The sequence below is a fragment of the Haemaphysalis longicornis genome, unplaced genomic scaffold, assembly GCF_048455015.1.
Source record: "Haemaphysalis longicornis isolate Haplotype H1 unplaced genomic scaffold, Haemaphysalis longicornis Haplotype H1 scaffold_10, whole genome shotgun sequence".
Classification (NCBI taxonomy): domain Eukaryota; kingdom Metazoa; phylum Arthropoda; class Arachnida; order Ixodida; family Ixodidae; genus Haemaphysalis; species Haemaphysalis longicornis.
In genome coordinates, this window is record NW_027526204.1 from 75,465,293 (window position 1) to 75,480,441 (window position 15,149).

Below are 15,149 nucleotides of genomic sequence, written 5' to 3' on the forward strand. Positions count from 1 at the left end.
AACTGGTGCTTCCAAACCGTGTTTTTTAGTTACTATCGCAAAACTCATGCACACATCTAGTATTTCCAACTAAAAGAACTGCGCTAGTAGCAGTCTTAAAGTGATATTTTGCCTCAAATATGCCTAATGTTGCCTTTTTGGTCAACGGTGTATGCATGTGTGAAATAATGCACTAGGTTTAGTACTTTGAAAAGGTTTTGCATATACATACTTCTCCTCTTAGGATATTTACATTTTCTAAAAGAGGCGTATGTTGTGGCGAGGAAACGACAGTATGGATGCTATCCATATACATACAGTTTCGATGGGACAAAGTGCTCACGCATTTCATTCTGGCAGAAGCGGCCCAGAAATTTCTTCCGGACCAAAATGCTTCACCCGAACACTACCCTGGCTGTGGTAAGATTTGCCCGAAGATCAATTGCGGAAGATTTGCGTTTATTGTTCGCAGCCACAGAACGGACTCGTCCTACTGGCAGACGATCAACAGCACCCAGTGGGAGCGGGAGGTCCTGGACCAGCGGGAAATGCTGACGGCTTTTGCCAGCGTGCCATTTTCCGACGTTACCGGTTTCCGGGGGCCATTCCTCAACACCGGCGGAGACCAGGGATTCCAGATGCTCCACAAGCACTTCCGGTATGTTCGTCAGGCTAAGAATAACTGGATGCAGCAGTTATACTTCTGAGCTTTAAAGTAGTTTAGTACGCGGTATCATCACGTACCAGCGCACGTCTTCAGTGGATGGCACACGGGCACTAGGGCAGTTCCAAAAAATCACCCAACTCTGTGATATCTGCTATGCAGTTGGGTATTCCTCTCGACGTAGACCACAATAATACAGCAGTAAATTGTTAAGCTTCGTTGCGTCTGTGTCCGCCCAATTATTCTGAAAGGGTGGCCGAGTAAGGAGAAGGCTAATCATGATTAAGCTATCGTAGTAGCATTGTGCAAATAGACAGAGACAGACAGTCTCCAGGCAGGTAATAGGGCTGAAACTAATGGCGTGATATCAGATACCTTTGCACGACATATTTTTTGTTTGAAAAAGTTTTGTTTGTACCTGAGAAAATACAGGAGAATTCTTTGAGGAATTTGTCTGACAAAATTACCTTTGGTAACGGTTGCAGGCGTTAAGGTCAGAGGTGAACCATGACTGAACAATCGTAGGTGAACAATCAGAAGTAACCCAATATAACAGCATCACCCAGTGCACCACATCAGGCTCCTAGCGTTCACAACAAAACTAGTTTGATTAGACAGAACCGCAGCACTCACCCTGAATTTGCTTTGTGCGAAAACTTAAAACAAATTTCGCCGCTTGTTGATGACAATCCTCGTATTGTTCATGCAGGTACGACAGCACGCTTGTCCACCAACGTGCCCGAGGAGAGCGCCCATTCTACCCGTACACCATGGACTTTGGTTTCCGACGAAGCTGCAACGTGTGGCCGTGTCCCGAGGGCTCCTACCCAGGACTCTGGGTGCTGCCCATCAACGTGCTGTTCCCGAAGCACACGGATGGAGACCTGCCATGTGCAATGGCCGACGCCTGCCTGCCGCTGCCGGTTACCGCCGAGGACACTTTTGAATACTTCAGGTACGCATGCACAATCTCTATGGAGAACCAGGTTTATGCCTTATGTGCTTTTTAGTGCATGAGCTATTTTGGGAATGAGCTGTTTTTAGAAGTCGAAACGCGGAAACGTGCGCTCACTGTGATTGTACTCGTTGACACAGGAAAAAGGAGAAACGGGACAGTTGCTGATAATAAGGCCACATTGTTCTTCTGAACCTCGTACGGATGAACCGGCGGTTTTTGCAGAATTAAGTAGTGTGTTTGACTCAAGGAAGGGCGCTAGATGATGCAAAATATGCGAGATCAGCTCTTTTCATTCAGCTTGAGAGGTCTTGGAATAATTGTAATTTGCACAGCCATACTGAGATCTTTAAAATTCGCGCGCTACCAAAGTTGTGCATCCACAACTATGGTTGTACAGGCGAAAAACATTTGCCTCAAATTGAAAGGGTGAGTAAAATATGAAATTGGGATCGACCGGTGAATTTGAAGTGTGTAGAAACGGTGAGTACAATATGACGTTAGGATCGACAGGCGAATGAAACTTCCAGTATTTCAGATGATTACTTGCTTTTTTTGTGCTAAAATTCCTAAAATTTTCGCATCCCGCCATGGAAACAAACGTCCAAGTCACAAAAATCACCGAATCCTTCGCTACGCGTGACCACGGTTGCGCATTTGCACTGCGCCTCGCTCATTTTAAAATGGGCCAAACTTACAACAACGTCCTTATAATGTAAATTCACCTGTAGAAAGCCATACAACGTTACTGTTGCGCAGGTCAAACTTCGAAGAATTCTACACCACCAACCGGGCCCCCTTCCCTGTCTTTCTCCACGAGGCGTATCTGAAACACCCCGAGCGCAAGGCCGGCTACTTGCGGTTCGTCGATTGGCTGCTGCAGAAGGATGACGTGTATTTCGTGACCGCCACCGAGGTCCTGCGTTTCATGGAGGACCCGGAGCCGCTCAGCGCTTACGCTAAGCGCCCATGCACAGGAGGGAACGTCCGTGGACCGAGCACATGTCCCAGGCCGACGACGTGCTCCTACAAGAATACGCCACCAGGAGGCGAGCGCTACATGAGGACATGCTCGCGGTGTCCCAAAAATTACCCTTGGGTGAATAACCCCTTGGGAAACTGAAATAAATGATATTTTGAGAGATCGTCTTACATTTTTATCTCACATTTAAAATAAAAAGAGTTCAGTATTCAGCGCGCGTTTTTACGTGTCACATCTGAACTGAGAAAATGTGAGTTGACATTAAAAAAGAGTAGTGCAAGCTATTGGCATAATATGAATATTGCCACGAAGCCAAACACGACGCAGTTGTCTTCAAAGAAAATAATTTTATTGGAGCGAACTTGTGCTCCCCTAACAACTCAAACAATACACAGGCGGCGAACCAGCAGACAAGAAAGCGACGTGCGTAGTTGAGCGTCGAGAGTCGAATGCCGCGGCATCTGCTCAGCGGGAATTCGTCACTCGGCGCGGGGGTTCCTGGAATAGTCGAATTGTATCCAGAACACTGTAGTTCAACCAAGATTATTCTAGGCTGCTCGCGTTAGTTCGGAACGCTCTCGCTATCAGAAGAGATAACACATGCGGCACAGAAAGAAAGAAGGGAACACGCACCTCTCTTGACACACACAACACTGATAACACAGGCAGGCGTAGCCGGGCGGCAAAGCAAAACGCAAATAAACAAACCCAATGCATGGTTCGCGGCTTTACCCCCTCTAAGAGTGCATCGTCCCGATGCTAACACAAGCGACAGTCCGAGCAAATAAAAAAAATAAAAGTTCGTCAACGTGCGTAGAAAGGTTTTAAGCGAACCACGTGGACGACTTCGGGCCGCCTGCGTCGTCGTGATGTTCCGGAATGTCACGACTCCGAAGAACGCGCTGTCTTCATCGGTGCCTTGTGGTGGTGGGTCGACGGGGGCGCGGGATAGGCAGTCGGCGTCGGAGTGTTTCCTGCCCGATTTGTAGACTATTGTAACGTGGAGCTCTTGCAGGCGCAAGCTCCACCGCCCAAGATGGCAAGAGGGGTCCTTTAAATTGGCGAGCCAACACAGCGCATGGTGGTCTGTCACAACATTGAACGGTCTGCCATACAGATATGGGCGAAATTTTGAAATGGCACATATGATAGCCAGGCACTCTTTTTCGAAGGCAGAGTAGTTTTTTTTCCTCCTTCGACAGACCACGGCTTGCACAGGCGATTACCTTTTCGCAACCGCTTTGCTTTTGGACGAGGATGGCACCCAAACCTATATCGCTGGCATCCGTGTGCATTTGCATTTCCGTTTCGGCATTTTCGTTGAAATGAGCGAGCACGGGCGGGTATAGCAGGCGTTGTTGCAGCTCGCAGAATGCTTTTTCTTGGGCGTTTTCCCAGGCGAAAGGTGTGCTATCTTTTGTCAGGCGCGTGAGTAGCTCTGCAATGCGTGCGAAGCTTGCGATGAAGCGCCAGTAGTATGCGCATAGTCCGAGAAATCTTCGCACGTTCTTTTAAAGCCAAGATTTTTACCTCTACCTTCCAAGGATTCTTTCGCGACCGTTTGTGTCAACAGAAAACTCCCGTCAACAAATAAAAGAGTTTACCGGCACCGCCAGGAATCGAACCTCGAACTAATAGAGTAACAAAGCCAGAGCCCGTTGTCTTACCGATTTAGCTACGAGCGCGGACGGTGACAGTGGAGACAAGTGGTGCACTAACCAAGCACATCTACGGGTTTTACCCCTGCATTCTTTCTGAATGCAACGAGATAGCGATTAAAGGACGCTCAGGGCAACCTATGGCATCTCACTTCTAGTACGGCAATGTGCTTAAAACATGTGGTTTCCAGTGTTCCCGTAAAAAAATCTCACCTCCTTGTCGTCCGCCTTCACGGCAAATGACACCTCAAGAAACACATTCAAATACTCCTTGATGGCCAGGCCATGACTGCAAGCCCCAGCATCAAGATCCCGAGCCAATACCTTCAGGCCAACACCAAGAGCGCCTGAAACACAGGATCAATAAAATCATACACATGATCAGCGACTTGCCACCAAGAAACGAGTCCTCAAGAAATACGATAACCTATCGATTAGTTTAAGCGTTTGTCCTCTATAGAATCACTTACGTTCACCCCCTGTCTTCTTCTCGGCAAGAACGACATAAAAATGAGTTATATTTGTTTAAGTTGTATATTTGTATATTTGTTTATTTGTATATTTGTATATTTCTTTAAGTTGTATATTTGTTTAAGTTATATATGAATTAAGTTGTTTTAAAGCAAGCCATTCGTCCTCCCATGAGTGCGTCCACAGACAGGCTGCTAACCGCGGGGCTCTACAACATGGTGGAAGAGCTGATAGAGGGCCATCTTTCTATCCAGAATCTCCGAATGAGCAGAACTTCAGCGGGCCACCATATCCTTCCGGCAATTGGCTGGGCAGCACAGAATGTCACTCGGATTGGTGCATTCCTGTGTTTTTGGCGACAAGAACTAAAGATGCTCCCTTTGCTTAGAAATATGAACCGCTCAGACAACGAGGGCCACCGACAAGCACGGGCTCAAGCGCTCAACACCACCCTCGGTGGGGATCATGCAGTTATGTATACGGATGCCTCGCAACATCGAGGGCAGCAGTACACCATCATCGTGTCTACCTCCAGAAGCAACCTCCTTGCTTGTGCCTAACTCAAAACCGAAGACATGATGGCAACAGAAGAGGCAGCCATCGCCTTGTCTCTCGCTCCACCAGTGGTTCGTAAGGTAGTCACCGATTCCCAACAAGCCTACCGGAATTACCAGTCGGGCTTGGTGTCCCGACCTGCACTGCGTGTGCTAAAAAGCGACTTCCCAAATGGCACCATTCACCTTATCTGGACAACCGCTTACGCTTCCATGGAGGGCAACGAATCCGCTCACCAACAAGCCTGCACGTTTACCCCCCGTGCTAGAGAGCTGCACGAGGACAGTCACCCGCTTGTCTCATTCTAGGACATAACCCAGCATTATCTCCTTATAAGACAGACCCTCCCTTCGCCTTACCCTGACCTTTCCATTCAACAACTACCCTACGGCTCATATAACCCGACTTCTTCCCACACTCGACACGTCTTCATCTAATGCACCCGAATCAATACGACGCCTAAAGTAAATTTTGCTCAGAAGTAGGAACACTCTGCCACATACTTGGGGTGTGCGACTTTAGCCCTGAGCACCACCCTCTCTTGCCGTCAACTACCGAAAAAGAGCAATGAGAAATGATGCTGTCCAGCCGCTCTCTGCCTACGCAGGTTCAGCTGGTGGACAGAGAACAGGCGGAGCTGACTGAATATGGGCTACAGGGAAGAAGAAACCACTCCCCTGGGCCGCACTCTGGGCCGTTCAGAAATCTGAATAGAAGTATTTCCTCCTCCTCGACCTCTTGCTCCGCCTCCTGCTCCTCCTTCTCCTTCTCTCCCGTCTCTGCCGCCGATCACGTCGCCTCCGTCCGCGATGGCAGTGACGGAGAAGTGAGATCGTGTAACACCTGGTTTGAGTTTTAATTTTATGAAAAATGTTTCCACTCATGTGCTACCCCAATACAACTCAACCAACCACCGTTCATGCATCATGCATTAATTTAACCTTATCAAGAATATATCTTTGAAGTAATGGAGGGTGCGGTTAAGTGCATTTCACTTCTCGCTAATTTCAGTATTCGCAGAGCGACGTGAGCAAATTTAAGTGACGTCGCTTGGTTAATCGTTGCGGGTGCCATTTACAGCTTTGCTTTCCAACAACATTCACAGGGTGGATTGGCGTTAATTTTTTGTCTTTCGGTCTTTGGAAGTCTGATATGGCTGATGTTTTCGCCGGGTCAGGCAGGACTCCCGCGGCGTTGACGACGTGTCCCAAAAACTTGAGTTCCTCGTAAGCGGAGCGGCACTTTTCGGGCTTCAGCGTTAACCCCGACGAGCGAATAGCCTCGAGTACAGACTCCAACCTTCAAGGTGTTTATCAAAAGTCCGGGCGAATACCATAACGTCGTCAAGGTATACGAGGCAGGTGTGCCACTTCAGGCCAGCTAGCAGTGTCCATGGCCCTTTGAAACGTTGCTGGTGCCGTGCACAGCCCAAACGGCATCACCTTGAACTCGTACAGACCATCCGGGGTTATAAATGCAGTCTTCTCTCGGTCTCCCTCATCCACTTCAATTTGCCAGTAGCCGGTTTTCAGATCCATCCATGAGAAGTACTTCGCATGGCAGAGGTGATCGAGGGCGTCGTGGATTCGTGGCAGGGGGTACACGGCCTTTTTGGGGATTTGGTTCAGTCTCCGGTAGTCAACGCAGAACCTTAAATTGCCGTCTTTTTTCTTCACGAGTACGACCGGCGCAGCCCACGGACTTTTAGATGGCTGTATAGGCCTCCTGCGCTGCCCAGGGGGCGCTGCGCAAGCGGCTTCCGGGCAGTACTTCCGGGTAGTACAAAGCTGTCCGGGTCCCATAGGAACCCGTGTTGACAGAAGCAAAATGAGCTCGACGCTCCCGAATATTTTGCGACGTGGTCACTAGCTCATCCGCGACGCGTCCAATCTATTTCAGCGATCAACTTGGCATTAGGGGAAAAAGCTTTGCAGCGCTAAACACGTTTACAGCGCCGAGGAAAGTGCCGGGGCCGTGACGGCGTCTGCTACTGGTCATACGAAGTGATATTTTACGTGAAATTTCTAGTTTAAACTAATACTCTAGTTGACAAAGACTTCTCAAAAACAGCCGATCAAAAAAAGAAGAGTGACGCAATCGGCGATGATCGCGCTTTAAAAAGCCAGCGAGTGCGGCGGACCGCAGGCTCGCCTGCTGCGGTGCGGCGCTCTTTTGCGTACCTGCACACTATGCGTGCACTTTCATTAAACAGTGCTCGGTTGCGTCGCCGTTACGAATACATGGTGCAGCGTTAGCTTGCCGTTTTGTTGCGTGTCTCAGTGACAAAATGCCGCTACCGCCAGAAGCGTGAAATCTGTTTTGCGATTCCGAAATTAGTGGCCGTAAAACAAGGTGGTCGGGCGAACTAAGAGGCCGCTCGTTTTCCTTGTTTGCTCTCACTTTACTTAATTACGCTCTTGCAGCATACATTCCCCGTTCGCACTTAATAGCCTAGAATGAGGGTCAGCAACGGCCGAGTTCCATGCAGCCGACACGGCGGAGGGCTGGACGGCAAATCGGGTGGGAGCAGGAGGGGGGCTTTGAATGCAAAGAGAAAAAAATTCAGCGAATTTCTAATAATATTTGACAATAATCTGGCAAAGTGTGAAGATGGGGGGGGGGGCAATTCAACTGGAGGACGCCTATTCTCTGTTCTTGCCTCGCTGTCTAACTCCATTTGAAGTCAAAACTGGCGTGTCGGCGTTCAGATTCGACGACCCCTGCACTAGAAAACCAACACAGTCAGTGATGATCGTATGTAAATATTCGGGGCCCGGCGCCATGTATGCGGCTGTGTTATCTTATGCTGTATTATGTGATGTTATAGAAGTACACATCTCTGCGCGCAGCGAGCGTGTAATTTGGTGCATGTTTTGCGTCCTTTAATAGCGCTTAATTTGTTTACTTGGCACTATTGCCCCACCTACTCGCTAGTATACATGTACCCTGCCGTTCGTAAGTCGTGCGGCGTAAAACGTTACGCAAGAATCATTTAGTTTGCGAAAATGCGAAACAAAATTTCCACTCGTTTCAAACGCGGTGCCAGGACAGCAGTGTCAGTTGAGTTGGCTGCGCAATTCTTGTGTTCGCTTGCATGCTCCCGCTGAAGCAACCTTTTGCATTTACCTCAGGATATAGGATGAGCAGCGTTCGGTGTTTATGCTACTCGTGAACTTTCCCTTGTCGACCGCACGCAAGAACAAAGAACTGTAACTATCGTCAAACAGTTAAACCACCCGACCCGGCGATACTTTCCCACGCCGCGACCACCGCGACAGCTCGCTCAAAAGAAAGCCGACAAATCGGCTTCTTTTAGCGGATATTATTTTGTTTATCTGGACGTCATGTACATACATGGAATAAGAGATTGTAGGTGGCAATGCCTTTCAAAGAGAGTTCATCTTAACTATGAAGCGAGTGCAGCTCAATACTCCACCTTGCGGCACGCCATTTTCTTGCACGTGAACCTTTGAGAGTGTGAAACATAGTTAAGTGGCGCGGTAAGGACGGGACAAAAGTAGAGACCACACAGGACTAGCGCTAGCTGTGGTCTCTACTTTTGTCCCGTCCTTACCGCGCTACTTAACCATGTTTCACAGTTCGAACCAACTAGCCTACATTTCCGCGTTGTCAAGTATTTTTTGAGAGCACACAACGAACTCTCACGCGATAGGTTCTCTCTGACGAGTAATTAGTAAGGGTGTTTAATATGTTACCCGAAACACCGAATGGCTTGAGGTCACTGAGGATCCGGTAACACAAAGTAATGTCATAGGCCTTCTCAATGTCGAAAAACACCGTAAGGCAAAACTGTTTATGCACGAAGGCATCCTTGATATATGATTGAAGTGCCACGAGTTGGTCGTTCGTGGAGCGCCTTGCCCGGAAGCCTGCCTGGCAGCTCTCGAGAAGACCATTGTTCTCAATAAAGTACACGAGTCTCCGCTTTATCATCCTCTCGAGAAGTTTGCACAGGCAGCTGGTCAGGGCAATGAGTCGATAGCCAGCAGGAGAGAAAGGATCTTTCCCCTCTTCGAGAGAAGCTACAACTATAGCCTCCCTTCAAGACTTTGGAATGTGCCACGAAAGCCATATCTTGTTATGTAGGTGTAGGAGTGTTTGAAGAGTGTCGGCGTGTAAGTGCTGTAGCATTGTATACGTGATGTTGTCTGGGCCTGGAGCTGAGTATTTACATCTGCTGAGAGCAGCCCTCACCTCATGAAGTGAGAGCTCGGAGTTAAAGAAATGGTGAACTTGTCGTTCTCAAATAAAGGCTTCTTTTCGGCCGATTGTTTGTGTTTCATGAAGGTGTTTGTGTAGTGTGCAGAACTGGACGCGTGTTGGAAGTGTCGCGCAAGTGCATCAGCCTGGCCTTCGAGTGTGTCCCCTGTTGTGCTCACCAGAGGCAGGGTGTGTGCTTGTTGTCCTTTGAGTTTGCGCATTCGTGTCCATACTTTTATTGCGTCTGTGTAGTAGTTTATTAATGTTATGAAAGAGCGCTAAGTATCTCGTTTTGCCTCACGGCGTACGCGCTTTCCTAACGCCTTTGCCCTGTTGAACTAAACAAGGTTGTCCGACGTGGGGTACCGACGAAGGATACCCCACGCCTTGTTCTGGGCCTCTCGCGGCCGCGAGCAGTCTCCATTTCAACACGGCCTCCTCTGCTTGCGTGGGAAATGAACTTTTCGCCGGCGTCGGTAATGTGCGCCGCGAGGAGTTGGGTTGGTTCTTCAACGTGTAGGTGTCATATGAACGTGTAGTGTAGTTTAGATGTCTCTGTAAATGTATTCCAGTTTCCTTCATTGAAACTGTTCTGGGGAGATGGACTGCTTGGGCGTTTACCTATATGTGTTAGTGAGGTGAGGAAGTGGTCACTACCATATGGGTCCGTGCCCACGCCCCATCCAAGACAGGGAAAAAGAACTGCAGAATCAACACTCAAGTAAAGATGTGAGTATGTGTTGAGTCCTAGATTATAGCATGTGGGCTGGTTTTTTGTTGAACCGGCATGCTCCCGAGGATGCTAGAAACTTCACTATCAGGTGATTTCGGGCATCCGTGCGGGAAGAGCCCCAAAGAGAGTTATGCGCATTCACGTCGCCTATGAGAATGAAATGTTTGGGTAGCTGACTTACCAGCCCCTTGCAATCTCAGCTCGAGAGCTGGAAGTCAGGAGCGATATACAGAGAGCCTATTGAAGAATATGGTTCGAATGACAACAGCCTCAAGGATGGCCTGCAAGGATTTTCGGGCAATGATGGCCGCACCACCTGAGTATATACCGCCACCATCCCTGTCCTTCCTAAATACCATGTAACTATTCAAGAAATTTGTGGGCTTTGAGTTTAAATGTGTTTTTCGGAGACACATTACACGTGGCTGATTGGAATGCAATAACTCATAGACATCATCAAGATATTTATGGAGGCCTCTGCAGTTCCATTGCATGATATTTGATGAAGGCACTCAATGCCTTTAGCTCCTGCCCCTTCAGCAGGAATTGTAACGTCTGCTGAAAAATAAAGTCTTCTTCCTCTTCTTCTTCTTCTTCATCTTCTTCATAATTTATCTTTCCATTATAGACAGTTGAGAGCTACGGAAGTGTGTGTGTATTCATGTTTTGTCTTTCCGGGCTTGTACTCTCAGAGGGAGCAATTTGGGCCTTTCTGTTGCCTTGAATGTCGGAGGTCGTTCCTTGCGCTGCATTGCAGTTAGGAACGCCCGACGTCCATCTCGTCGTCAGATGTGCTGGGGGGCCCGAAAGACCGGGCTACCTGAACTTGGCACCCGTTCGGATGCGCTTTGTTTGAGCCGCTACCGCCGAAATTGTCGGGAGCACCACAGGTGGCACGGGCGGTGCGGCGGGGGTGGAACTCGATGTGGCACCCCCATTTCTGTCTCCTCGGCAGCCTCCAGTGGAAGCAGCCAAGGTGAGGAAGGAGTGGCTGGAACGGCATCGGTCCAGACGATGACTGTTGCCACCGCAACCGTTGCTGGCTGAGCCAACGGTGTGGTGACGGAATGGGGTACCTAATGCAGCCCAGGGGAGCGGGTGTGGCGGCTGGACAAAGTCCGACCCCTGGTACTGAGTTCCTACCAAAAGCAGACGCCGCTCCACCCCCCGCCAAGCTGCGTCGGCGTACCTCCCCAAAGGGAAAGAGGCAAACCTCTTTCGCGCCTCTGGGAAGGTGATGTTCTCCATGACGTTACCATTGACAATCTTCTCCTCCTGTTTAAACTCTTCACATTTTCGTGAGTACGTCGGCCCCGGCAGGAGTTTGTACCATGCCTGAAACGCTGGAACTTGAAGCAGCGCCGCGGGTTCGGGATGTACGGGCGGACATAACAGTGTATTTAGCCTTCAATTGTGGATTCTGGAAGGATGGCTCGGTGGGAAGTCAGGATAGTGTGTTTAGTTGCTATTTGTCATCGCGACGTATGCATTTGCGCTTAACAGCTGTGACGTCCTGTTCCCTTAAGCCTTCGAAAAGGTCGACCCCGGTTTCGTGAATAATATTTAACTCAGAGATGACACCCGGAGAGCTGTTCAGGCTGAGGTGGGGTGTAATATTGATGTCCAGATATCCAATGCGGGATTGTTCCAAGAGGGTTGTTGCTTGTTGCCCTGGTGTTCACTTCAACCGGGACCTCACCTGTTCTGATTTTTAGCGTCCTATTTTTGCTAGACTCCTTCAAGGAATTTAGAAATGAGTCATACTGACTGGGAAGGAACCGGATTTGATTTGTCGACAGATTCAACAATCAAAAAAGAAAGAAAGAAAGCTCACAGCAACGCGTAAGTTTCGAAGGTAGCGAAGCTGAACGCAACCTTCATGACCATCACCAAGTTTAAGTCCACGATTGCAGCCGATTTGCTTCTTTCTCGCTGCGGCAATGACTTTTACTCCAACATTTTTGCTATAAGTGTGAGCTTCTCTAATTTTTTTGGAAGTGATAACTATTAGACTTCACCTTGGAGTGGCGTACTCTAAGATGTGTCTTTCTCGTTCCAAGCGAGTGCGGCCACGATTACGGCGAACGCTGAAATCTTTCTCGTTCCGAGCAAGGGCTGCTATGGTTACGGCGAACGCTGGATTTCTTTGGGTAATGTTGGCCAGTCTCCATAAGTGGGCATGCCTGGCTTGAGGAACGTGCGCATGGTATGCTGGGCGGTCGTCACGAAGCGCGCTCGGCATTTTCTTGGTATTTTTAACTGCGGACACGAAAAATTACGATTTGCTAAACAGCTTCGCTCTTAAAACCGGGTATGGTTGTCTGGTTGAGAGAAAGCATTTGTCGGAAGGGGCGCAAATGAACCTTCGGTGTGGACCCTTTTCAGGGCTCGATCATGCATTGGGGGTGTTTTTGGTTTATCATATGACAGAAAAAAGCAGGGGGCGGCAGTACTTTCTTCGCTCGGTTTACGCTGATGCCGATAGAGGTACCGGAGCTTCGTGCCTGGTAACCAGACAGGAAGCCCATTGGACGGAGCTTGACCACGGCTCCGACTGCCACAGTTCAGGCTTTCTTACATTCCACCTATAAACACATCGCCACGGTTGGCTACAGCTTATGTTTGGGGGTAGGAATCTGCGGTGTCGCCAATACCGTCACCATGATTACTCAAGGTGCCCCGTCCGGGGCAATGGGCGCGAGGTATTCAATTCCCGCACACGGTGGCCAACATCGGACTTAGTGTAACCGATCAGCGAGCCCCCGTGTTTACAGCACGTGAAACGTTTTGCGGTCTCAGTTGATCGCTAAGGCAGCAAGTTTCTCTCATCCCTTTTTGTGAATACCGTTTTGTACAATTAATGTAATTACAGTTTTGTTTGTTGTTTATCTCGCCATCATCTTCTTCTCGTCGCCTGATTCACCAACAACGCTGAGTTCAAGAATCGGAGGGTTCCTTCGCCACCGATAACGAACCGCAAACCTTCAGGGAGGCTTTTACTCACTTCATGCGTGGTTCCTCGGCGTACCCGCTCGGCCACCCCCAGCAAAACCCATTACCTATATGAGGCGGTTTTCAAACTCAAGTAATGGGTGTACAACTTCTCGTACGTTGCCCAACGCGATGCCGAATTAGGCGATTGCTGGCAAACAAAGACACCGCAGAAAGCAAGCAGCCGTTGTTCAGTAGTATACCCTTTGGCATAAAGGGATCATGAAGACGAAATAAAACTTTGTTCAGTTTGGAAGAACTATCTCTGGGTGACTGCTACATACCGCTATGTGCCGGCCTCAGCGTTCACGCGCTCATGTAGCCCGGGGTTCACGCGCTCACGTCGCTGGCGTGAGAGCGGGCTGCTTGTTCCGACGCCATGTTTTATCCGCAGCCAGCGGCTAGGCTCTGACTCGCTTTCTCAATAAACGGCATCGAGACTTGACACTGGTGACGATGATGACCTGTTTTGGCAACGGACGCATCGACCTACAGCGGAATGACGACGCACGGCTCCATCGAAAAGTTTTTGGGGTACGGGCTGGGCTTCGCGGTCGGAGCGGCTTCAGTTATACTTCGAAGCCAACGGCATCTCGCAGGACACTCGGAAACGTGCCGTTTTGCTGACGCTCTGCGGACCGACTCCGTACGAGACGGTAAAAGCATTGGTGGCACCCTAAAGACAGAGTGAAGTTCCTTTTGAGGAGATCGTCTCTCCCCTGCGAGACCACATCGACCCCAGGCCTTCTGAACTCTACAGTCACTGACGTTTCTAACCACGCGACCAGTTACCAGGCGAGTCGCCCACGGCTTCCACCGCCACTTTTAAGGCTTTAGCGGCGCAGTGGAACTTCGGTACACCGTTGTTGGCGATCTGGGCCTCAGGCCACAGTGCTTCCCCTTGATGTCATGTTACGTGACAGATTATTTACAATGCTTCCCCTCGATGTCATGTTACGTGACAGATTCGTTTGCGATTTGCAAGATGCCTATCAGCAACAACGTCTCTTCGCCGAAAAAGATTTGTCGTTCCAAAAGGCGTTTGACATATTTCTACGCTCTGAAAGTGCCAAGTTGCAACAGCACAGCATCAAAGGCAGCGTCGCGGAGGGGAACAAAGCCGATGCGAAGGTGCCTGGGAAGACTTCAGCGCACCTGACATCGGACAAGCCCTGCTACCACTGTGACGAGCAGCACAGCACAGATTTCTGCGCACACCGATCATCACGTTGCCGTTTTTGCTGGAAGGTGGTCATCTTGAGAAGGCGTGCATGAAGAAAAAATTACGCCCACCTCCCCTCGCGGGAACCCTGGTGTGATGCGACGCTGAGGGGGGTTCAAGCGCAAGCGGAGAGCAACCGTCGACCGAAAGGCCGCCGGAGAGCGGCACACCGGTTATATGCGCAGCGCGCCCGAAGGAGAGGAGACCGCGGAAGAGGGAGTACTGCACATGCGCCAGCGCCGGTGCGTCTGCCGCGGCTATGCCGCAACACAATCCAACACAATCCACTTTAATCCAGTCCAATCTAATCCAAACCAAGCCAAGCCAAGCCAAGCCAATCCATTGGAATCCAATCCAATGATCATCGCGAGGAGGGGCATCGGAGAGGAGAGGGGGTCAGCGGCGGAGAGCGCACCTGGTGGGGCGAGGAGAATGGGGGAGGGGCGGACGACAACAACGCCGACGACGCTGCATGGACAAGGCGAGTAAATGAGATACAGTCGCATCTAAAAGTCAAGAGACCACAGGGCTAGACCTCACAGTGGTAAGCTACACGGCGTTCCGAGCAATACCGAGCCATGTTACCAAGACCAATGATACCACCTCAATCATGTCTTGGCTGCGCCTTTGACACCAAAACACCTGGTTGAACTTCACGTTCACGGTGGGAACCTCGTTTTCGAAGTTGATTCTGGAGCATCGCACTTCACCATCAACG

At 49.7% G+C, this 15,149-nt stretch overlaps 1 protein-coding gene across 3 annotated transcripts in view; it reads left to right on the top strand.

Annotated features, from left to right (window-relative positions):
- Positions 1 to 15,149, top strand: part of LOC144158796 (uncharacterized) — a 118,944-nt gene that overhangs the window by 56,235 nt on the left and 47,560 nt on the right. For 2 of the 3 annotated variants that reach the window (XM_077689936.1, XM_077689938.1), the window contains 3 exons: positions 452 to 637; positions 1,353 to 1,598; positions 2,358 to 2,738. The exons of the other annotated variant lie outside the window; for it this stretch is intronic. In XM_077689936.1, coding sequence (XP_077546062.1) covers positions 452 to 637; positions 1,353 to 1,598; positions 2,358 to 2,721 — 796 coding nt within the window. In that variant the 3' untranslated portion in view covers positions 2,722 to 2,738. Of the gene's footprint in view, positions 1 to 451; positions 638 to 1,352; positions 1,599 to 2,357; positions 2,739 to 15,149 lie in introns of those variants that run through there. 3 annotated transcript variants of the gene reach the window in all.